This window comes from Rissa tridactyla, chromosome 1 (genome assembly GCF_028500815.1).
Source record: "Rissa tridactyla isolate bRisTri1 chromosome 1, bRisTri1.patW.cur.20221130, whole genome shotgun sequence".
Taxonomy (NCBI): Eukaryota; Metazoa; Chordata; class Aves; order Charadriiformes; family Laridae; genus Rissa; species Rissa tridactyla.
This window is the reverse complement of record NC_071466.1, coordinates 87,642,207-87,665,961: the sequence shown is the minus strand read 5'-3', so window position 1 is coordinate 87,665,961 and position 23,755 is coordinate 87,642,207. Positions and strand designations below refer to the sequence as shown.

Here is a 23,755-nt window from a genome sequence, read left to right as displayed (position 1 = left end):
TTTTTTTAACTGTTACATTCTTTTTTTAACTGTGATCTCTCACACCACTGTGAGTTATCTTCCTCAGACTTGAAACTATGTTGTTCCCAGGACCTCACAAGCTATGGTATGAAAGACAAAAAAAAAGTAAAGTCTGTTAGTAGATGTAGTATGAATGTCATTGGCTTACGGGGAACTGTAATGCTTATGTTTGGCTTGAAGGTAATTTTACTGAGAATTTAATTTGAGTATAAACTTCATTCATAGACCATGAGGTTACAGTCGGTGCTTCAATGTAACTAAACAATCAGATTATATGAGTAGCAGAAAAGACTCTGGGCTAAGATAGTACACGCCTCTTAAGAAACAGTCATCCACACAGTTGTATACTCGAGTGCCAAAAAAACCAACATCATAAGCTGCGATTCACAAATGAGTTCCCAATTTATGGGAAACCTAAGCAAGAGTTAGGTGTTTCAGAGATTACTTTGGGTCTGAGGGTTTGAATTGTGACAATCCTTCCTTTTCTTTCTTGCAGGCAGAGCAACCATGGGCATAGTACTCATGAGAAAGAGCTGTAGTCCTTCTCTGTGGGCCACCAACCAATTCATTGGTCAGCTGGTGGGAACATCTGCAGGGAACTATCTGCTGAGGTGATACAATTCTTGACTGAAATGCCTTAGTGGTTAATGAAATTCTTCAAAGCAGAGTTGCTAGGCCCTATGGAGGGGGTTCATAGCACTGAACACCTTCAGTGTGAGTGTTTGTGGGTGGCTTTGACTCCTTTCCTTCATAATTAGTGGAGAGAAACGGGCGCTTCTGGGCTGCAATTCATCTCATTCTAAAGTAGACTTCTGACAGATCAGGCGAATGGTGCTCTAAAAGTGCTTTTCCTCTCTCTGTATTGACAATGAAGTGAGTGAGGACTGGCTCATCTGAGACCAAACATCTCCCTTGTGACTCTGACCAACTCTCTGCTGAAAACTTAGCTTTGGAACTAGCGGCATTTCATGAGGCTATCAAGAGTACTTCCAGACAGCCTGACTCGTCTGACAAATTTCTGTTTTCATGCTTGAAAGCACTAAGGCTTCTTAGTTTGGCATGAGAGGATGTTTAACATTGTCCAGAAAAATAAGTTTTCCAACGCAGTCTCAGAAATGACTGGGTTGTTTTTAATTAAATCTTTTATAAAGAAAAAAAAAAAAACAACCTGAAGCAAAGACTGGCAAAGTTAAAAAGGACCAAAAGCAAAGCTTTGTCTTGGAAAACATTAAGCAGCTTCTCAGCTTAGGCATACACTGTTTACAGGGAATGATATATTTCCTAACTTCTGCAATTCAGTATGGCAATAAAAGTTCTTTGAGGATTAGTTCTTTGTTTTCGTCCTGCCCTAAACTGCCAACTGTACAAAAAATAATAGTTTTCTGCTCTTTTCTGAATGTCAGGTTATTTTCAGGTGTTTCACTATTCCAATCATGCAATATTTTTCTCCTTCATACTTGTGCAAAAGCCTTAGAAATGCATTCTAAGTTTGGATGCCCTATGTATTATGTTAACTGCATTATTTTTCTTCCCACATCAGTTCTTGTGGGTGCTGGTTGTATTCTGTTTTGGCAGAGTCTGAGAGACTCTTTAAAGATCAGTTAAAGAAATAATAAGCACAGGCATGCTCTTGACACAATTTTTGCTTGTCTAGATCAACAGAACTGCATTCTTATTTTAATATAGTGCCTTGCCTTGTTTGAAACTTAGTTTTACTGTGAATTTAATTATATTTAAGAAACATCTAAAATGTTTCTTAAAGCTTTTGCTTTTGATATCCAAGGTTTTTTGAAGAATCCTTGCTTCCATTTAATGAAAAAGTTCCTAATATGCAATTGCGGGGGAAAGAATTGAAAGCTTCAGCTGTTTTATCTAATGAATAAGGAAATCCCAACACATAATAATAAATGAGAACTCAGGTTACAGATCAACCCTTAGAACGGGCAGTGTTGCTCACCTGCTGTAATTTGTTCTGTTCCTTTTAACTAAAGTGCAGTTTCTTGGGTGATTTAACTTTTTGAACAGATGGTTATTTTGGTTTTAAGGAATATGTATCAATTATAAATATGGCACAAATACTTTGTCATAGTTTAGAAAAATTAATAGTTTAGATACTAGTTTATCCCGAGTTGCAATAAATGCCACTGGAGCATGAAAAATATGTGCTAGTTCTATTTTTAACGTGCGTTCCGTGTTCCAGAGGACAGATGAAAGATGTGGTATCTGAGTATAACTGTAAAGTAACACCACAGTGCTAACATGATTAGTGGCTGTAATGTTTGGGTCTGAATGTAACCCTGTTGTGGAGTTCGTTGTATGAAATGGGTACTCATACAGAATTATGAAAGCCAGAGATGAGCATTGGCCCCTCAATCCATGCTGTTGTTTTTTTCACTGTAACCTGAGGGTCGATTTTGCTTGGTGGGAATTGCCAGTGAATGTTATAATGTCGTATCTTACTAAGACAACCTAAGACTAACATTTTCAAATGTTGTTGCCAAGGCCTGATATTTGAAGTCGAAAGGACAAAAGGTTACAGGTGAGAACTGATCTCACAAACAAGAAGTTTCTCTCTGGTTACAACTAAAGTAAATATTTAAAATAAATATGTTTTTTGTATTCCTTACCTACATTAAAATGCTTTCTGGCTCTGTGTACGTGTTGCCTTGCTGGTTACTTTTGTTACTGGTCTCACTTCAGCAACCTGTGCCTCTGTTTCTTCCACACTGGATTATCCTGCTGGCTTCTTCTTTGGACTTCACGTTTCACCACCTGCAGGATGGCTCTCCTTGTCTCTCCAAGCAAGGAACATAGGCTTGTACCTATGCCATTACAGATCTCTGGGTGTTCTCCCAGTGGTTTGAATGGAAGCCATATGAGGCACTTTTGTGATCTGTACATGAAAAACAAGTGTACCAGCTTCCTTATCTCCACTTTCAGAGCGTAATCCAAGGCTACAGCTTTGCTCGGTAAATTCTAACCATTCTAGTAGTTTGCTGTACGTCAGATTTTTGCCTTGGGAGCTGAGAGGCTTGAGTTTGAGTGCCCCAAACTTTTTAGGTGTGTAGGAAGGAGGAGATGCCTTGCTGGGCCGCATGAAAGGACTCTCTAGCATTCACCCAAATGCTAATGCTCTGTTTAGAAACAGACTTGGATATCAACTTTTCTTCCTCCTCCTCATCTATGTGGATGTGCCTACTTTCCAAACAAAGGAAGTTGGTCAGCTGGATCCGGCCTGTGAAGTGCCAGTTGGACCACTTTGCTTAACACAGCTGTTCACAGATTTGTCTCTGGAGGTGGGACACTGCCAGTTTCAGTGTGTTTGTGTGTTAAGTGGAGCAAAGCAACTGTCGTAATTGTTGCAGTTAGCAATGCTGCCATATAGTGGAAAGGCTCATCTAAAAATTAAAGTTTTGCAGTTTCCTAGCAACAGCAGGGCTCTGGATTTGCCTGGTCCTTTCAGAAAAGTTTATTTGACAGCTGACTTTCCTTAGCCAAGAATGCTGCTTCTGGTCAGCTAATACCTAGTTAAAATTACTTCTTCAGCACTCTCAGTATTCACATTCACAGAGCAGAATGACTTCATGGGGAAGGATGTGAAACTGCTTTCCAGAGCAAGATTTGACATAGAGGAAGGAAGAAATGCAAAAGAAAGGTCTGACTTTCCTTGTGTTTGCTGTTCTGATAATGTTGGCTTTTATAAGGGCCCCAGTTTTCAGGCTTTTTTTCCTTGCTTTCCATTTTGCTAGGTGAGAGGAGCAGAATTGATACATTTTGCTGTGCCTTTCTCACCCATAGATCATTTTGTAACATAAAACCTGTTGTAAGGTGAAGATGAAGGTAAGATTAAAGCCACAGCTGAGTAAAAGACAAATGACAAACGAAGTCTGAGAACACAAATTAGAGGTTTTGCACTGTTCTTGGTAAAACATGTGCCTGAAATTGCCACTTTACAAGTCCTTTTGTTTTCCTGAGTAAACAGGCAAATGATGCACAAGCACATTTCAGAATTTTTGCCATTTGATGCCCAGGTTTTCAGAATTCGTGAAGCACTTAACAAAACCGTTAGAGCTGTGAAAAGTGAGATATACCTAAGTTTAGATTTTGCTTCATTTTATAATCAGAGTGGGTGTGGATGGATAATACACCAGAATCAGAGTCTAATTTTCTCTGTTGTCTTCCCAATATAATAATCCTTTAAAAAAAGTGAATTAAAAATTATTTGGCCAATATTAAAGTTATCTTCTTTCTCCAATTTGTGATTGGTGTCATTAATAACACCAAAAATCTTACTGCTTTTCCTTAGCACTTATTATATGTGAACAGAAAGAAATCTTCTTTTTTCCCCGACTAATATGAGGATTCATACCTAATTTAAGTCTTAAATTTCCTGTCAATTGAGTTCTCAATTCCCTTGGTGTGTGAACTAAACACTCTTTCTAAAGGAAGTGCCCTTGCTGTATCAAAAAGTTTCAGATCTCCAGTGTGCAGGCTTGTGTTTCCTTTTCTGAAGTAGGAAGTAGGCTGAAACTTGTAGTCAGACTCCAGCTACAACTGAATTCTTGTGCAAAAATTGACCGCAGCTTATAAGAACAACCTTCCGTCTTAAAGGTGCTTTGTAAGTGATTTCTAAACTAATTAATTGCAGTTAATTTGAATTTTAGTATGTATACGGAAGTGCAGCACTTGGTTTTAGTCTACAAGAAGTTAAGCCTAGTCTGAAATACATGAAATGGTTTTGAAAATGCTGTTTAATGTGATTATAATACGTACATGTGATTGTAATATATGCAAGTCTGTATCTATAATGTGATTATAATATATACAATTTAATGTGATTATAACATATACAATTCTACATTGCAGGATAAACCATTACTACCTAGATGGTTTTTATTTTTGTGACAAATTCTGGCCCTATAGCACACCAGCAAAGTTAGCAAAGTTCATGCTATAATCTTGCAAACTTGAAGACGCTGAATTGAAATACTCTTGTTTTCAATCAGAAATTCCTAAATTTAGAAAAAAATTGCATGTTTATGTTTGAGACTTTTATCTTCTAAGGCAACTTCTGGTTATATTTTTGTATTTTACTATGTGATTGTAATTGGAACAAATTATTTATTTTTTTAAAGAAAATTAAGCAGACTCTTACAGAATAGCATGATTTTAGAGCAGTGAGATTTTAATAAAACTCAATGCATTGTGGGAGCCTTAATAGCATCACGGGTGTTGGCAGTGGTTTTACACTAAAATTGGTTTGTGTTTAGGATCTAACGGAAGGCACTCAGAGTTTGCTGGTATAACAAGCTATGCTGAAAAACTACCTTAACTGTTCTGTTGGTAGTTACTACTATGCTTCATTGCCTTGAGCAATATATGCAATTATTGCCTTTATAGCCTTCTCCCAGTTTCTGGGAGTACAAGGGTATATTAAAGTCTGAGAGTGTTGTGCCTTTTATTTTAGCTTAAGGGAAAGCTGCAAAACGTTCCTAGTTTTCAAATGCACTTCAAATTTTACCATAACTGTTTCCTTGTAAAAACTGATATTCTTTTCTTTAAAGGACCATGCAGTCATGCAGAAAAAGAATTGACTGTGCATCCTTAAATTATGGATTCTTGAAGATAGTTATGAGGACTTTTTTTTTCTTTAGGAGCATTGCTATTGTTCTGAAGAATAACTTCGACAGTTTCCTCCAGTGGATTTCATGGATAAGGAGTTTGTTTATTTATTAACTATGAAGGACAATAATCTGAAGCAATAGTAACTGGAAGGGTTCATAACTTAGCAGGATGCTAGTGAATAACAAGGGGCAAAGTTCTTCATTTTTCTCCAGTAAGATGTCTGTTGTCATGTTAAGGGTGCTTGTTTTTTTTTTTAAATCTACTATTTATAGATAGGTTCCAAATGCTGAAAAATGATGCGTCCGTATTAGTGGCCTAAAGTTCTTGCTCACCACACAGATAAGGCTGGATGGAGGTGAGTCTTTGATTAGGAATTGAAAGCAGTACATTTTTCTTTTGTTAGGCCTCCTAGATTCCATTTAACTTTCAGTATATTTCAGGCTATTTCTTCATTTTCTCTTGTTTACTACTTTCAACTTACAAATCCCAAAACCTGGTGCCAGAATTTTCCTTTCATTGTTGCTAACAATTCCATAAATCATACAACAGTCACGTGAAGACTTGTGATTTACTTAGATCATTAAAGTATATGATAACCAGGAAGAAATTCTTTACTGTAAAGGGTGGTGTGGCACTGGAACAGGTTGCCCAGGGAGGCTGTGGATGCCCCGTCCCTGGAAGTGTTCAAGGCCAGGCTGGGTGAGGCTTTGAGCAGCCTGGTCTAGTGGGAGGTGACCCTGTGCAGGGTAGGGCAGGAACTAGATGATCTTCAAGGTCCCTTCCAACCCGAACCATTCTGTGATTCTGTGACTTCAGGTGCATGCCAGATAGAGAAATAAGTCCTCTGGTTTTAACCTGTGTAATAATGTTTTTCTTGTTGAGTTATTAATTAGTTTCATAGTCTCCTGTTTTACCACAGCTACTGATTTCTAATCTTCATTTCAGTTGTCATAGTTATTTATCTCCACCCTGACTGGTCTCTGAAGATACACTAGTGTTAAAATACGTAAAATGTAGTATAAGAAATTATTTATGTGCCATCTGCTGCAACAATACAGAGACCTAATCAAGATTGTACTAATAATACTGATGAATTACCTTAATGCACTAAAAAATATAGCATAATTGTTTTACAATGGAAACAAAGGCTTAGACAAATGAACTGTAATCAGATAATAAAGGGAGATCAACTTTTAGGATTGTGACAAAAGAGAACTATTTTCAGGATGAAAATAGTTTCATGCACAACTACGAGACAACAAAGAGTTGAAAAGATCTCCTGTGCTTAAGAAGAAATGAGGCAGGAGACATTTTTGTGGGTATATTCTTTTGAATGCAAGTTGCTGCTGCAGAAACAGAGCAATGAGTGTAAATGTTTTGTTCAGAAGCAACAAAAATTGGTCATGTGCAACATTAAGCATATCCCCAGCCCTCCACAGCCACTGGTGGATGCATTGCAAAGATCTTTGGACTTCACTTGGAAGCCTTCTGTCTTTACAGAGGGGACTGTACCTTCACTTGCTCTCTTTCCTTTTGAACATAGGAAACCATATCCATTGGTCTCTTAGACCTTTGTGAAATCTTTCATTATAGCATAAAATTCCTCATTCATTAAAAGATTTGATCAAAGTTGGCATTAGCTCTCTCTTCACACTTGTCTATAATGGAGGAAGTTGAACCTAAGCTTGGAAAGGGAAGCCCAGAAGTATGTTTGGTTGAACAGACTCTCCTGATAAGGAGGATGGGAGTTGAGAATGAAGTGTGATTGACTTATGTTTCTATTCATAAATCAAGCTTTGCGAAGCGATACTAGTGTTGTAGTATTTATTTTTGTGTATCTCAGGAAGTTTAAGGAAATTCTTATCTCTTTCTTATCAGCCATAATGAGTATGTGGTTGAAGTACCAGGCCCCGTGTCTGTGTTCAAAGAACTGTAGATGTAAGATTTTAGCATAAATAATAAGAAAAATTCAGGATAACTGAAACAGAAATATTTGTGGTGCCACATGTTAGCGTTGTTCATAGAGTGATTCACAAAAGTGACTGCACCAAGAAGAGAGATGTAACCCTGAGAACAGTAGTATTGGGTGGTGTGCTTAGACTCAGTGATCAGTGACACTGAACACCATACTCTCAGCACCCAGTGCACTGGATATGTCTTAGGGATATGCTTCCTAAATAAGCATTTATTGTTGGTCATCTGTTCTCCACCCAAATTTGCATTAATTTCCTGGGCCTGCTAGACTCAAGCTAAGTTTCATTAGCACATTAGTAAAGCTGGTTTGTAAGTAGATCTGTTTCCTCCCTGCTCCAAGCCTGCTGCTGTTCCTGCTGCAGGGGGGCTTGCAGAGCTCCCTGTGAACACAGCCTCTCATCACTGCTGTAGTCCACAACCACTAGCGCTTCTGATGCTCTGCTGCTGTCTGCTGTCGTTTGCTTCTGTGTCATCCCTTGATTCCCATGATCGGATTGGATCTGTTCAGTTATCTTCCTGAGGCTTTTTTTTCACTTGCAAGAATATTTTTGTGATACTGTCTTCATCTCCTCTGCTAGTCTTCGATTTGTTTTATTTTTATTTTATTTTACCTTATTCACACCTGTGTTCATGAGGTGTGAATAAACAAGAAAAACTCATTGTCATAAATACTCTTTTATCAGTGTGAATGAATATGTGATGAATAATTACCCTTTTTAATGTAGATGCTTACTTCTGTTCTTATGTTCATTTAATGTGTTTCTGATGCTGCTTAGAATGTTAACTGTCAATAGAAGACAAATTTCAGTTGTAGACTACTACATGTGGCAATGAACTGTGTATAGCCTTGTTTCAATTAACTATGTTACGAATCATTGCTCACGTTGTATTGTGAAATGCAGTATCTGTGTGCTACATGAACACATTGTCTAAATCGTCTTACCAGGATAGTGATTTTGATTTCACAGCAAAAACCAGTCCAATCTCTTAGACTTTTTTTTTCCTAGGTGGTATTTGATTCTAGATCCACTCGTTAGTTTGTCTTTTGTCTTATAGATATCTATGTTTTCTAAAATGATTTTGTAATATTGGGGTAATCTGTATTTGGATGTGTGTATGGAGCTGGGATTTACTGCTTCACACCTGCTTGGTTTATGTGATCCTACAGTGTCCAGTGTAGTAAGAATTTTGTCCATGCTGTAGAGAGCCCGCTAAACAGGAACTGGAAAGATCGTAAGTAGATGGTGCAGGATTTGAGGTTCCACAGAAATTAGGGGATTTTCTCATGTTGCCATGATTTCATGTTGGGGTTTTCAGGTTTTTTTGGGTGTGTGTATGTGTTTGTGGTTTTGTGTTGTTTGTTTCATTTGGTTTGGTGTTGGTTTGTGGTTTTGTTTTTTTGTTTGTTTGTTTGTGTGTTTTTTTAAATCTTAAGGCATGTCACTGTCTTTGGACTCAAAACATTCCTTGTGCTTTAACAGGGAATCTGTTAGTAACCCAAGTGAGTGGCTGACCCCAGTGTGGTGTGTTAGCATAGCCTAATGGAATTGTACAGGAGTGTATATTCCTTGCAGACTTTTCCAAGAACTTGCATACCAAGTATGGGGTATTGATTCTTGTGATGTGTAACCTTGATGAAGCCCAGATAAACTGGCTGCTGTGTTTGGATCTTATAGATCAGATCTGTTTTCTTGTTTACTAGTAGCTCCCACTTCTCTGTCTTTCCTGGTAGGTACAGTCACTGTCTGCTACCCCTTCAGAGGTGCAGGATTTACTGCCCAGCTGCACTGAGTCTCCGGAATCTGTTTTGAACTTCACACTCCCCTGTGGTTTCAATGCCAAGGCTCTAGTCTTATGAATACTTTGGATTTACGTTCATCCATCTATCCCATAGTGGTGAATGCAGACAGACATGTAGATACAGACCTCTGAAAAGCTTTAAACCAAAATTTTCTTCAGTAGCATAAAGGATATCAGGATCAAGGAAAAAACCTCAGCATTTAGTGTCCTCCAGTTACCTCTTCTCTGTGTACTGGCCTTCATGCTTATATGAGAACCAAATGGTGAACACAGGAACTTTTGCCTGTAACTCAGCTGTTCTGCATAATATGAGATATTTCTCCTTAGCTCTCTGTATAGGTCACCTTCCACCAATGTGAATATTTTTACTTCCATTTCTGACTGGAATACTACCCAAGAGCAGTGGAAGTCTTGCTCTGGCTACTTGTGGTTGAATCCCCTCATTCCTGCATCCCCATCTTGAACATCTTGCCTGTAGCTTTTAAAAGTCAACTTTCAGTCTTTTCTGTTTCTACTCTTTAGGAATTTCCTGTTCTGCAAACCTCTGCCTCTTCAGATAAACTTGGTCTTGCCGTTTTCCCTAATTTTCTGCTACATTATTGTTGTTAGATGTTCCACCTGAAGGTCTGGAGCCTTCCATCCTATTGAGCATTCAGGCTGCCAGGCCTAGCTCAGAGAGCAAATACAGAACTACTTCTTCAACTGAGGTGTTGCTGATGCAGTGATTTCAAAACCTCAAGCAGAATTAATAAACTCTGCCTCCCAGTTACTGTAACAATCTGATAACTTCCTGAGTTTGTTCTGTATGTGAATGGTGAAATGTACTTGTACGATGAGAAAATGGTCCTTATCTGAATAGATTGATTTTGTCTGTGCAAATGTATGTGTAATTTCAGGATTTCTCTTAAATCCTGTGTAAGAATAAAATTGGTTTTAAGATGATTATTTTTTTTAGCACTTTTCCCCTTCCCTGTCTCATTTCAGATGTTGCAGTTGTGGACATGAGTGATATTTCCAAGCAACCATCACTGTTCTATCACCTTGGCGTGCGTGAAAGCTTTGACATGGCTAATAATGTTATACTCTACCATGACACTGATGCTGACACTGCTCAGTCTCTCAAGGTAAGGTTCTCATTTCAAAATCTGCTTAATTTCAGAAATACCTTTAAATACCTGATCCTGCAAATGTTTGTGTTTTTCTGAAACTTCCATTGAATGCAATTTCCTGATAGCTACATAACAAAATCATGCTAAAAGAACAGCTGCTAGCAAAAGAAGCAATGATTACGATAGTATAAAAGATTGTTATTGAGAAAAGATCCATAACATGGAACTGATTTTGTTTCAGATGGTTAGACTTGGAAGTGAGAGTGCAGGTCTGATTTTTTTCCTTCCTTTCCATCTTTTATTTAGAGTACATGTAAAAAAATGTTATGGCCTGTATAATGATAATGCTTGAACAAGGGCTGTACTGCAGCCTACTCCTACTATTGAAACACTTCTGTCAGATGAGGTTTGTGTCTCCTAGGTGCTGAGTAGCTAAGACTACAGGAATCTCCTTTTTATTACTGTTTGAAGGTAAAAAAAGAGATCCCCACCAAATCTTTTTATAGGCATGCTGTTCATTTTTATAGTAGGATAATACATGCTGTACACTTAAGTCCTGAAATTGCTGTTCTGGATGCAAGTCATATGTTGTGTATGTTTCTGTCTTTCTCAGTGCAGGTTCTCTTTGTTTTAGGTCACATATAGACTTTTATCCTCTATATCATTGCCTACTGCTGCTTTTAATATGATCCATTTTCTTGCTACCTTCACTGAGAGCAGCATTGTCCGTGCTTCCTGTGTTTTTTTTTCTTATTTTGAATTATTGCCTCTAACTACTTCATGTTTTTCACACCACCAATGTCCAAAAATCCTTTTTTGAATTCTCCAACTCCTCTTGATCCTATAAGAATATTAAGTTTAATCTTAATTTTGTATGAGTTTCCATCTCTTTCCATCACAGCTTCCCTTTCCTCTTTTCTGCTCTCAATGTCATCAGTTTTACTCTCTGATGTCTAGTATCCCATACTTCCTTTCTTCAGGTGGTGGTCCACATACACATTCACATTCCGTGTGACCTGGAGTCACAAGAACTCAGAGTTGGAGCCTCTCACGCTCTGTGCTCAGAGGTTATCGATGTGGATATGTGCTAAGTGTGCTAAGGCATACTTGCATGCCCCCTATTCCTCTAGCAAATCTGGGTGGGCAGGGATAAATTTTTTCATCCTGCATTGTTAATGTGCCTGACTTGCAAAGAGATCTTTCATTTTTATTTTTCATTAACACATTTTTACATTTTTTTTTAGTGCTGGCACTCAGATGTTCTGGTCAACTTGGTTCTCCCAAGGATGTGTCAAAGTTTGGGAAGCACAGACTAGTCATCTTCTATTTGTCTCTACCCAGTGAGGACCTCTGTGGATGGCTTTGATTGCTGCACTTTGTGCCAAGCACATATGCAAGCGCCTGCTCCATAACTGGAGTGCTGAATGACCTCCAGGATTGCATCCATCCATGGGTTGGATCTTCAAATTGTTTGTTGCCAGAACTTGCAAGTCTTTGCAGTGTCAGTTCTGGGGCTTTTTTCCCCCAAGGATGTAAAGCTCAAGGACAAGTTTGGGGACATGGAAACACTGCAGTGTGACTGGGTCACTTAAGGCTTGAAAATCTGTTATCTGTCTTCATCTCTATTCTGCAAGGAACTCCGTCAGTTTCACGGATCTCTTCCTCATTTCCCACTTGCTTGCATAACCTCCTTGGCCTACATAGGCCCATAGCATATCTTACTATGGGATCAGCAGGCTTGATTTAAGTTGCTGGAATCAAGTAGAAGAGATCTTCTGGATCAAGTGCTAGAGTAGTTTAAGCTGGACGCTGGGATGTGGTTCAGTCCTATCCTGACATCCTTGATACTTCTTCTGCAATTGAGCCCCAGTTCAGTGTTGGATACCATTCAAATATGCTAATACACCTTTCTTAGGAATACTTGAGAACGTAGATAGGGATTGTTCTGGGGGTCTTTCAGTGAAGAACAGTTCATGACACATTTCATGGCTTAGGTGCTGGATAGCTCTCAAAGAATTCATTGCCCCCTGTTGAGCAAGATCTTTATCTCTAGTAGATAAAGCTCTATTGGAGATACTTGCTTAGCTAGGTAGATATATTAATTTTCAGATATGGTGATATTTCAGATGTCTAAGCCTTCCATCTCTTTTGTTCTGTGGTATTTTATTGGGCTTGAGGACTTTAAGTTAATCAGTAATTCTGTTTAGGTTTTGGTAGCTTAATATGTGTTTTTGACTATCTGCTGGTGTTTCTTTATTCTCATGTTTATGACTAATTTGGTCAGGTTTTTTTCCCTTCCTTTCAGGAATTTATTACTTTGCTTGGATCTAGGTTGCTGTGCATGCCTCTTAAGTGTTATAAAGGCAGTATTCACGACTTCTATATTTCTACTTGGAAGATCTGTGAAGTTCAGGCAGCCTGACTTTATATAACTTATTTCTTATGACCCACCCTGAAATTCTCCCAAGAGTTGTCTCTTCAGTTTCACCAGTGTTCTTTGCAAAACAACCTAGTTCCAAGCATATAAAAGAATATATAATCCAGATTTCAAGATGGTCATATTTGCAGAACTAAACCTCTTAGATGGTCCCTGATATTTTGTCTGTTGCTGAGGAAAAGGGTGTGTGGGCGCGATCATTTCTGTGCAGTGGTTGTCCAAGTGGATTTCAGGCTATCAGATATGAAGTTGCTTCAGCAGAATCATCTTAGGTTGTCAGAGCACATACAATTAAATCATATCAATAACTTTGCTTAGAAACATGTCTTTGTCTAACATTTGCTGTGTGACTTGCCTGGAGATCTCTTTAGTTTCACAAAGCAGTGTTCATTGGACATGGAAGCAATCACTAGAATGAAGAGGAGGTTACTTGGCAGCAACTCAAAATCTTTGAGGTCTGTTTTACATGCCCATTAGTTTATCATCTGCCTCATAGTTTCAATATCTCTCTTTATATTTTGAGGTGAGAAAAATTAGGGTGTAGAATGGAGTGTGTTGGTCTGTGCCCATCCAGGTAGGAAAGAGGCCTAGGTATCTTAAGGATACTCTTTCAGAGAAAAAAAATATCTCCGTCTTGGAATGATTTTGTCTCACAAATGTGTGGAGTGCCCAACCTGAGAAACTCCAGTTACCGGCAAGTAGAACTTCATATTCTGAGCACTTCTTTAAACATGTTTCTTCTTTGAATCATTAATTTTTTCCTAACCTGAACTATTAGGACTTTTCTCAATGTTCTGTTCCTTGGAATTTGCTGCAGCAGGAAATGTGGATTATGCTGTGAAGAACACATCTGTATTTGTGTGTATATATATGTATACCAGTTATTTTTATTGGAAATAATAACTCCCAGTAAAAATGAATAAACATTTTTAATTCTCTTTTTTTTTTCTCCCCCCAGGATATGGTATCTCAGAAAAACACAGTAAGTACTAAATCCACGTTCATTTTAAAACACAAAATGAAGATGCTACATTTCAAGCAACTCTAATAACAAAGCTGACAAGCATATATATGCTCTAGATGATTGAAGCAAGTACATTTTACCTATATACAATTTAAACTAGTGGAAATCTTGTTGACTTCCTTTCCAAAGTAAAGCTAGATTAAAAAATTACTTTTCTTTAGAAGTTCCTTTTTAAGTTCCAGAAAAGTGCCAGTAGATATGTTATATATGTAGGTTGATAGATCAAAATGTAAACTCAGAAATTCAAATTCTCTTTCTCCCTCTACCACTTTCACCCACTTGTGCAAATGTATATGTGTGTGATGCCTTTAATATAGGGCTTCCTCTTGTATCTTAAACAGCTTTGGCTACTTTATACCCATCCTCTTGCTCACAAATTCACAGATTTTACTTAGGAACGCAAAAACTTGTTTCCCAAAGTAAAAATATTCTTACCCTTAATGCAAGTAAAACCAAACAAGTAAGCAAGCCTGAACCAAGATAAAATTTAGTGGTTATTTTAAGCTTATTGGAATATGTCATGATGTGTTATAGACCATTATATATTTTGTCAGACTTTACATCATGTTAGTGATTATTTTTGTTAAACACGACACTTATTTTGAGGACTATTGAATTTGCATAAATATTAAACTTCTGTTTATTCCTTTCTGTTGCCCCACATTCACCGTATACTTTTATTTCCTTCAGTTCCCAAAGAATATAGAGCAGGACTAAAATAATAAAGTGCTCTTAGAGTTTGCTAATAATTTAAAATAGAACTAGAAGAGATAATGCATTAGTCACAGCAGTTTATTTTGAGCTGCTGTTTATACTTGGCCACAGCGCTGCATGCAGGCTAAAGATAGATCAGGTTGAGCACATGAGTAAATCCAGGTCATTTTCCTGTCTGTCTTGGTGATCTTTGAACTAGTTTCACCTCTGGGGTGAGAAATGCATTTGCTGGTGTGTAGCTCTGTGAATGGGGAGGCCTCATAATGAGGCAGATTTGCTTGTGAATGCTACTATCCATTAACTTCCTCCAACCCAGAGGTAGCCACAGGAATACTATTGCTGGTTTTATGTAAGTCCTCTCTGCATCTTACAAGCTCTGTGTCCACACATCTGCACTTTGTATAAAGGAAAAGGGACAACTGGGATTGCTCCTAGGCACTGCACACCATTTTTCCAGCAAAGGTGCAAAAATGTCATAGCACAGAATAGGTGTGGAGCCATGTTAAGGGTATCTTCCTTCCTTCCTTCCTTCCTTCCTTCCTTCCTTCCTTCCTTCCTTCCTTCCTTCCGGGAATGTGATTTGGTTCTACTTGACTCCCCCAAACAAGCAATTAAAATTCTGTATTGATAATTTATGGCATACTTGGGTATAAAAGGAAAGAATAATTTGGTATGGGAGTTCAGTTCCCAAGAAAGTATTGCCCTGGCATGAAATTCAAGGTCAAGATTCTGTGTCCCATTGGTTAGGTTTCCTTCCGTAGAGCTCCTCTGAGCTTTGAGGTCTGTCTTCTGCTAATTTTACTTAGGGTATATACACAGCTTCCTAGTTTCTGTCAAAATTATCACCAATAAAATAAACTGCAAACATGCAGTCTTGCGGAACAGTTTGATTCCTGGGTCAGTGTGGAAAAATCAAGGTTTGAGAGCACAGTGGATGCTGCTGGACTGTAGCATAGAGGAAAATATATTTATCTGTGGAAAATGAGCTTGTGCTTTAGAATTTCTTTAGATGTCAGATAAACAGTGGTTTACTGGAGAAATGAATTTCAAGGACTTTCAAAAACAAAAAATGCTTAAAAATATAATCTTCCCCCAAACCAATGTAACAGACAAAATCCATGGGAATGTTCTATACTGATGCAACATTTTGTTGCTATCCTTGATTATTTTTTTTTCAATAGGGAAATTTCTCTCTACAGAATCTTAAGGAATGGTGCATAAAAAAAGTCCCAGATTGAGTGAAGGAAAGAGTGCACAAGGGGCTTTTTAAAAGCTGCTGGAGTCAGAAAGCAAAATGTACAGCTGTTCTGGCAATAGCTCTAGCATTGGTTGTACATAGTTTGAGATACATACTTTGATCATTTCGATTTGTTTGAATGTGACACTGAAAATACAAACTAGAACTTCCCACTTTGGAAAAAATGTTATGGCAAGTACAGAATATAAGGAGAAAGACTTAATAGTTAATTTTTCTTTAGTTGATGGTATGCCTGAAGAAATTTGAATAGCCCTGTTAATTGCTTTCTGGGAAGGCATTTAAAGGAAAGTAAGATGGCTATTAAACCAAAAGGTTTATTATAGTATGCTTAGGCCTGTGGGCCTGATGAAGTATTTTCAGAGATTTAATTTATATTTTTTTTTATTAAATCCTGTAGCGGCTCTTATAGTAAGCAGAGAATAATGTCTTGGTGTGGAGGAGTCATTAGGAAAAATTCTTGATCTAAAGGGAACAGGATTGCAATTTATCCTTGCCACAAGGAATTTTTATGTTGAAAAATTACTTCTTATTGTAATTGGCAGAAATTCTCTTCAGAGTTTCAGTAGCTGTATAAATTAGGCTGTATCTGCTGTTTCAAGGCAAGGAACATTTAAGAAAACTAAACAGAAAGATTTTGGCACTTGGACTCATATTCTCCAATTCAGTAGCCCTAATGGGTTCAAATGAGAGCCAAGGCTCTAAAGTATGATTACATTGTATTAATTTAATAATCTGAAGTAGTATTGCAGAGTAGCGCTCTATTTTTATTTTCTGATTATTTTTACAATATATAAAAGTTTGTATGATAGGGTCATTTAATGATGTATTTCTAAAAAATCCTGAGGCAGCAAAAGTATTAAAAGAGTTTGCAAAGGGCACAGAATGAAAGAGGAGTAGGAACATCTTAAATACAGGCAATCATTTTTCCTTTGGGGGCAAAATAGTGCAAAGGCAACGCATAACCCAATAAAGATTATTTTTAATGTTTCTCATCATGAAACATACCACTGTTACTACTGATATAATGAAAACTAAAGCTTTTAAAGTTTATTTATGGAAGTTAGTTTTTATGGAAATATTACTATCTCAAGGGAGGTGTATTTGTAGTGGTTGGATTAGAATTAACTAATCAGGTAATGAATCTGATAGCTTCATAAAAGTAAGGCTTGAAAGCATCTTAATGATGACACGAGGAGAAGCGTAGATAAATAAATCATATAGATAGAGAAATTTTACATTCTGGGTGGCAAAGTATTACACTAGTTTCTTGGCCTTGTAATATGGACGTGCTAGGAATATGTGTGTTAATCTTCTGTTGTTTCCTTCTCTAATAATTTCTCTATTCATATGTCATGTCTGTCTTTTTGATTCTTATGCTGTTTTGTGGTGGTGTTTTCCTTTTTGTTGTTTTATTTCAATGTGGAGTAGGTTGCCAACCACAAAGCTTTTCTTCGGGTTCAAGTACCTCCTGAATACCACGGTGGTAATCTGATAGGCAAAGTATGTATCACTTTAAATCTGCTTTCTGTTGAATAGATATGCCATCTTATTACTGTGTTTCTAGGCATTTAAAAATGTATAAAGATACATTAAGAATAGTGCTCGGCAGGGTCTTTCTTTCAAAGTGATTTTAAACTTGGAGTACTTGTTCCTTGCAAGCTAGATACCGAGCATTTAGAATGTTTGGTTTGTGATAATCTCTCTTCACAGTATTTACATAAAAATACTGCATATGTTCAACTTCAGAAGAGAAAGTATTTTTTAAAAGTTTGTAATATCTTAGTCACCTATATTTCAGGGTGGATAGGAATGTAATGTCACAGAAAACTGTTGTGAAAACCTGAGCCTGAAGACAACAGTAGATTAAACTCTCTGAACACTCAGAAGTTAGTGACTTCTTTGAGTCAATGCAGTTCATTTTCTGTTATCCTGTGTGTTTTCCTTCTAACTGCTTTGTAAGGTAGGGTAAGCAATCCTAATACTCTTGATGCTTGAGTAAGTGGCAAAATGAAATGCATGGCTCAAGTAAAATAATTGTGCTATTAGCTGTGCAGGTATAATTCCCTCTCTAAAAACGCAGAGATTTTACTCAACATTATTTGGAAAAAAAAAAAAAATCAGCCCTTTAATTCTAGTGTAGTATCTCTGTCACAAAGTGACAGTTTCACTGGAATAATTGTAGCAATACAATTAAAAAAACCTGTTTATGTTATTAAGGTCAAAAGACTACTTTAACAACATTAGCAAAATGTTTAGAGGAGCATTTTAAGAAAAAAGCTCTTTGTCATTTGGCATTTGGCCTGGCTTGCCTTGAGCCTAAAAATGGCCTATGTGGGCCTAACTCTTTCAGACCTTCAACAAAGGCATGGCCCTATGCTTAATTCCTTTAACCATTTTCCTCTGAAGAACGGGTCCTTCTCTCAACTTAGTTGCAATTATTTCTGTATGGTTTTTGTGTTCCTAAACTTTTGGCTCTTTTTGTGGTAGATTTTAACGTGTTCTGATTGAATACAAAAGTTTCATTGCTAGCTTATTGGGCATACATTGTTTGCTGGAAGATGAGCTGTTGAGAGCTTCCTTTTTTTCAGTCTGCTTGGGTTTTTTTGTATTTTTTAACTTAAAAATTCCTCCAAATAAGTCAATAAAAACAGCTTAACTACTAATCGTGAAATAAACCAACTTAGTATACAGTCTTTATAAGCTATGAAGTTATAATTCTATTACAGTTGAGTCATAATTTATAGATTATATATATTTGCAGCTAGAATTGCTATTTAAGTTACTTCATGCATACCTGTGCCATTTATTCATTATCTAAAAAAGCAATAGTTGGTGTATGATAGAACAGTAATTTTCATGATGATGAGCTTTTGGTATCAGAGACCAGCATCATGAGTAGGGAATCTGAAGAAGCAAGGATGATATTTTCAGCCATCTCTAGCCCTTGATAGTGCCAGAAAAGTAGATGCACAGAACTGCTTTTGTATATAATGAAGGTAAGAAAGACTCTATTAGAAAGGCCACAAACTCTATATCATAGAATCATAGAATGGTTTGGGTTGGAAGGGACCTTAAAGGTCATCTAGTTCCAACCCCCCTGCCATGGGCAGGGACACCTCCCACTAGACCAGGCTGCTCAAAGCCTCGTCCAGCCTGGCCTTGAACACTTCCAGGGATGGGGCATCCACAACTTTCCTGGGCAACCTGTTCCAGTGTCTCACCACCCTCACAGGAAAGAATTTCTTTCTAATATCTAACCAAAATCTACCCTTTTTCAGTTTAAAACCATTACCCTTCATCCTATCACAACAAGCCCTGATAAAGAGTCCCTCCCCATCTTTCCTGTAGGCCTCCTTTAGGTACCGGAAGGCTGCTATAAGGTCTCCCCAGAGCCTTCTCTTTTCCAGGCTGAACAGCCCCAACTCTCCCGGCCTGTCTTCACAGGACAGATGCTTCAGCCCTCTTATCATTTTTGTGGCCTTTCTCACCCTCCTCCGGACCCTCTCCAACAGGTCCATGTCCTTCTTGTGCTGAGGACTCCAGAGCTGGACACAGTACTCCAGGTGGGGTCTCACCAGAACAGAGTAGAGGGGGAGAATCACCTCCATTGACCTGCTGTCCACGCTTCTTTGAATGCAACCCAGGATGTGGTTGGCTTTCTGGGCTGCAAGCGCACATTGCCAGCTCATGTTAAGCTTCTCATCAACTAAGACCTCCAAGTCCTTCTCCTCAGGGCTGTTCTCAATCTGTTCTCTGCCCAGCCTGTATTTGTGCTTGGGATTGCCCCAACCCAGGTGTAGGACCTTGCACTTGGCCTCGTTGAACTTCATGAGTTGTCATGGGCCCACCTCTCAAGCCTGTTAAGGTCCCTCTGGATGGCATGCAGAGTGTCGACTGCACCACACAGCTTAGTGTTGTTGGCAAACTTGCTGAGGGTGCACTCAATCCCATTGTCCGTGTCTCCGACAAAGATGTTAAGCAGCACCGGTCCCAACACCAACCCCCAAGGAATGCCACTCATTACTGGTTTCCCCTTGGACATTGAGCTGTTGACCACAACCCTTTGAGTGCAGCCATCCAGCCAGTTCTTTATCCACTGAGTGGTCCATCCATCAAATCTGTGTCCCTCCAATTTAGAGACCAGGATGTTATGCGGGACAGTGTCAAACAGTTTCCACAAGTCCAGATAGATGACATCTGTTGCTCTCCCCTTATCTACCAACACTGTAACTCCATCATAGAAGGTTACCATATTTGTCAGGCATGACTTGCCCTTGGTGAAGCCATGTTGGCTGTCACCAATCACCTCCTTATTTTCCACGTGCCTTAGCAGAGAGTCCAGTAGGATCTGCTCCATGATCTTGCCAGGCACAGAGGTGAGACTGACAGACTTGCAGTTCTCTGGGTCTTCCTTTTTTTCCCCTTTTTGAAAATGGGGGTTATGTTTCCCCTTTTCCAGTCAGTGGGAACTTCACCAGACTGCCACGACTTCTCAAATATAATGGAAGGCGTCTTAGAAACTACATCCGTCAGTTTGCTCAGGACCTGTGGATGGATTTCATCAGGTCCCATGGACTTGTGTATTTCATGTTCCTTAGATGGTCTCGTATGATGGGGCTTTATAATTTATTATATGTAAATATAATAAATATGTAAATATTGAACAGAAGAGGCTAGAAAATTGGAGCTCGTTGTTTTTCAGACAACATGACGTACTCAAATATGTGCAGGGTTCCTGACTTCAGCAGAGAAAAATATGTCTGTCATGGATAAAAATGTGGCTTTTATTGCATGGATCTCACTATCCAAAAAGAGGCAAGAAATCTAAGTCAAATAGACAAGATATTGGCTGAATAAGATTAATATAATGTTTCATGCGTATCATTTAATTTTTTTCTGAAAATTGCTTTGCTTTTTCAGTAGATAATTGCAGTTCTCTGTGTCACGAGATACATCATACTTCAAATTGGATTTTTTTTTTTTCCATTGCAGGAAGAGCTAGTTCACTGTTACAGGTTTAAGAATAGAGTGTATACACAAGAAGCTTTTACGTTGCACTGAACTCAGTGTTTATTTGAATGAACCTGAGACTAAGTTGTTTTAACATAATGGTAGTTTGGGTTGCAAGTTTTCTGACTTTTTTAGTAGGAAGTTAAGATAACATTGCAACAGATAGTGATATTGTTACAACAGAGATACTGTACTGTGGGTTTATGAGGAAGGAATGTGGCTTGATCTTTATCTATTAGAAGTAATTTAAAATTCTGAATCCTTACAGATTCAGATCAGCAACAGGATGTCACTGATACATGTTTTTTTCCACCTGTATTTTTAGTAACTGCCTGCCCTACATTGGTACTTCCTGCGATAAGTTTATTTCTCTTGTCTAGTTTATTAATGCATATAAAAACATGCGATCTTCATATCCATTCTTTCCATTGTCTTGGCATTCTCCCATTGTTCAAGGTGACTTTAAAATGCTACAGCTTTACTGCAGGCTTAGATTATATGAAAAAAAAAGAAAAGTATGATTTTGCTGTAGTTATTTGATGCCTTTATTTGATGCCTTGTTATCCCCAAGGTGGTGGTTGAAGGGTATTTAGTGGTTGTTGATTGTGTTAGATGTATCATACTGCCCCATGCTTCAGCTAGTTACTCTGAAATGCAAAGTTTACTTTTCTTTTAAACACCAGAGAATTGTGATACTCAAAATAGGATACTGGTGCTTCTAGTGGCTGTGGAAAACTTTGCAGTTGTCTGGTTTTGGGGGTCTTGCTCAGAAGTTGAAGACTGAACTTGCTGGTTCTGGGCTCTGAAGGGCATTTCCTGTTTCCTCTACCCATTCAGCACCTTGATCATGCTTACACTTTTTATGTGGCATGGTAAAGATTTTTTTGGTTTAATTCTAGAATTTTGTGTTAAAATTCTTACATATATTACAAAACATATCAAAGTTTTGTTGGTTGGTTTGTTTGGTGTTTGATGACTGCATGCAGCAGGTGTTTTGTAGGCTCCTTTAATCCTATGGAGATTAAAAATCTCCGAAAGTCCTTCCAGTGCCTGTGTTTCTGTAGTTCTCTCACTCTTTGAGGGGAGCTCTGCATCATATTCTTGTGTTAAACAGTGTGCTAAAGCTTCATAGTGCACCAGCCCTAATCTAGCTGGTTTTTCTGACAGCAAAATATTTTGTGTACGCACAAGCATATTTCCATTTTCATTTGTTTTCTAAAGTCTGCCTGTTTTTCTTTTAGGCTTCCAGTGGCAATTATTATTTTATTCCATACATTGTCACACCTTGTGCTGACTACTTTTGCTGTGAAAGTGATGCCCAACGAAGAGCTTCTGAGTATATGCAGCCCAGCTGGGACAATATCCTGGGGCCACTTTGTGTCCCGCTGGTGGACAAGTTTATCAGCCTTCTCAAGGATGTTCATGTTACATCATGGTAATTTTAGAACACATACACCTTCAGAACCTTTGGTTGTCTCTTTTTAATGTTATGAAAAAAGATACAGAATCTCTAGTAGTTATTTTTTTATTTCTTATTTTTCACTGCACTTAACATAGTGTTAAAAGAAACTGCTAACTTTACTGTTTTCTGCATTGATGTTCTGCAGCTGTTGCAGTTAACTAACCATGTTATGCTAGAAACTGACTTACAGTTACTTTCTGAAATACCAGTAAAGCAAAGGCGGTCCACGGGTAAGGTAAAGTGCTTAAGCATAAATTGTAGTGCATAAAGTTGTAATAGGAGATAATATGACAGCCCCTTCACAGAGCTCAAAGCCAAAGACTGTCCTTTTCTGTCAACAAATAAGTGTGTGTATATGTTGCAGCAATGAGCAATCAAATGTAGCTTCTTGATTTGTTTTGGTTTTTTGTTTGTTGTTTGTTTTTTAATATTAGCCTTCTCATATCACCTAATAAACATGATACTGTTCAGCCACTTCTACAAGGGACTATTGGAGTTTTGAGGATTGGGCCTGGAAATGGAAATCTCTCTTTCTCTATTGCTCACCCTGTACTCTGCAGCTAGTCTGGTTTTGTTTGTATTTCTGAAAACACTGGGAGAGACTGAGCTTCTAGGTCTTCCTTTTCCCACTGTCTGTAGCATGAAGCACTGAGGGTCCTTCGATTTCTTTCTCTTTCACCATTGCTGTCCCACCCGACTGAAAAGCTCGCCTAAAAAACTCCTTTTTCTGCCTGGTCCCACTCATAGGATCGCATAGATGACCCTGCCCACACACACACCTTGTCCCTTATACCTCCATCCATAGCAGATCTACTATTCTCTGGCACCTTGCTGGGCAGCAACTGGGATATTGCTGGCCTGAAGAAGCTCAGGCTGCTGCCTCCTGCTTCTCCAAAGTAGTGCTAGAGGGGAGGCTACATGCAAACAACACAGGCCCTCTTTGAGGAGAGGGACAAGAAGAGGAGCAGAAACTCAGTAAAGCTGGTCAGCATACAGGAGAGCTGTGCTCAGAAGTGCAGGCTTGTGAAACTAGTAACACAGTTGGTCCTGGTATTAGTAAATTTTGCTACTGCTTAGTGTTTGTGTCATTGTGAAATGGTACTCTGGGCACCAACTGTCCAAAGCTACCTGTATACTTTGTCTCTGACGTTTTCCACCAAGGTTGTGGGTGATTTTGGTTTGATAATTGTGTTGTGAGGTCCTACAGTAAAGCCTCTTTTCTGTCTTCCATTTTCAGGCTGAAGTGCCTGAAAAGATGCTTTTGTACAGCTGCAGAATTAGACACTGTTGTGGTAGATCGCTGTGAAGAGGAAGATGTAGC

General features: G+C 38.3%; 1 protein-coding gene across 7 annotated transcripts in view; it reads left to right on the top strand.

The window, feature by feature from the left end:
* The window catches only part of MAP3K15 (mitogen-activated protein kinase kinase kinase 15), a 91,011-nt gene that overhangs the window by 18,756 nt on the left and 48,500 nt on the right, over nt 1–23,755 (top strand). For 2 of the 7 annotated variants that reach the window (XM_054187427.1, XM_054187466.1), the window contains exons 2-5: nt 10,405–10,544; nt 13,925–13,948; nt 17,391–17,462; nt 22,214–22,407. In XM_054187427.1, coding sequence (XP_054043402.1) covers nt 10,405–10,544; nt 13,925–13,948; nt 17,391–17,462; nt 22,214–22,407 — 430 coding nt within the window. Of the gene's footprint in view, nt 1–611; nt 633–4,301; nt 4,640–5,887; nt 6,002–10,375; nt 10,545–13,924; nt 13,949–17,390; nt 17,463–22,213; nt 22,408–23,755 lie in introns of those variants that run through there. The other 5 variants (XM_054187459.1, XM_054187453.1, XM_054187447.1 and 2 more) reach the window with 5 other exon arrangements.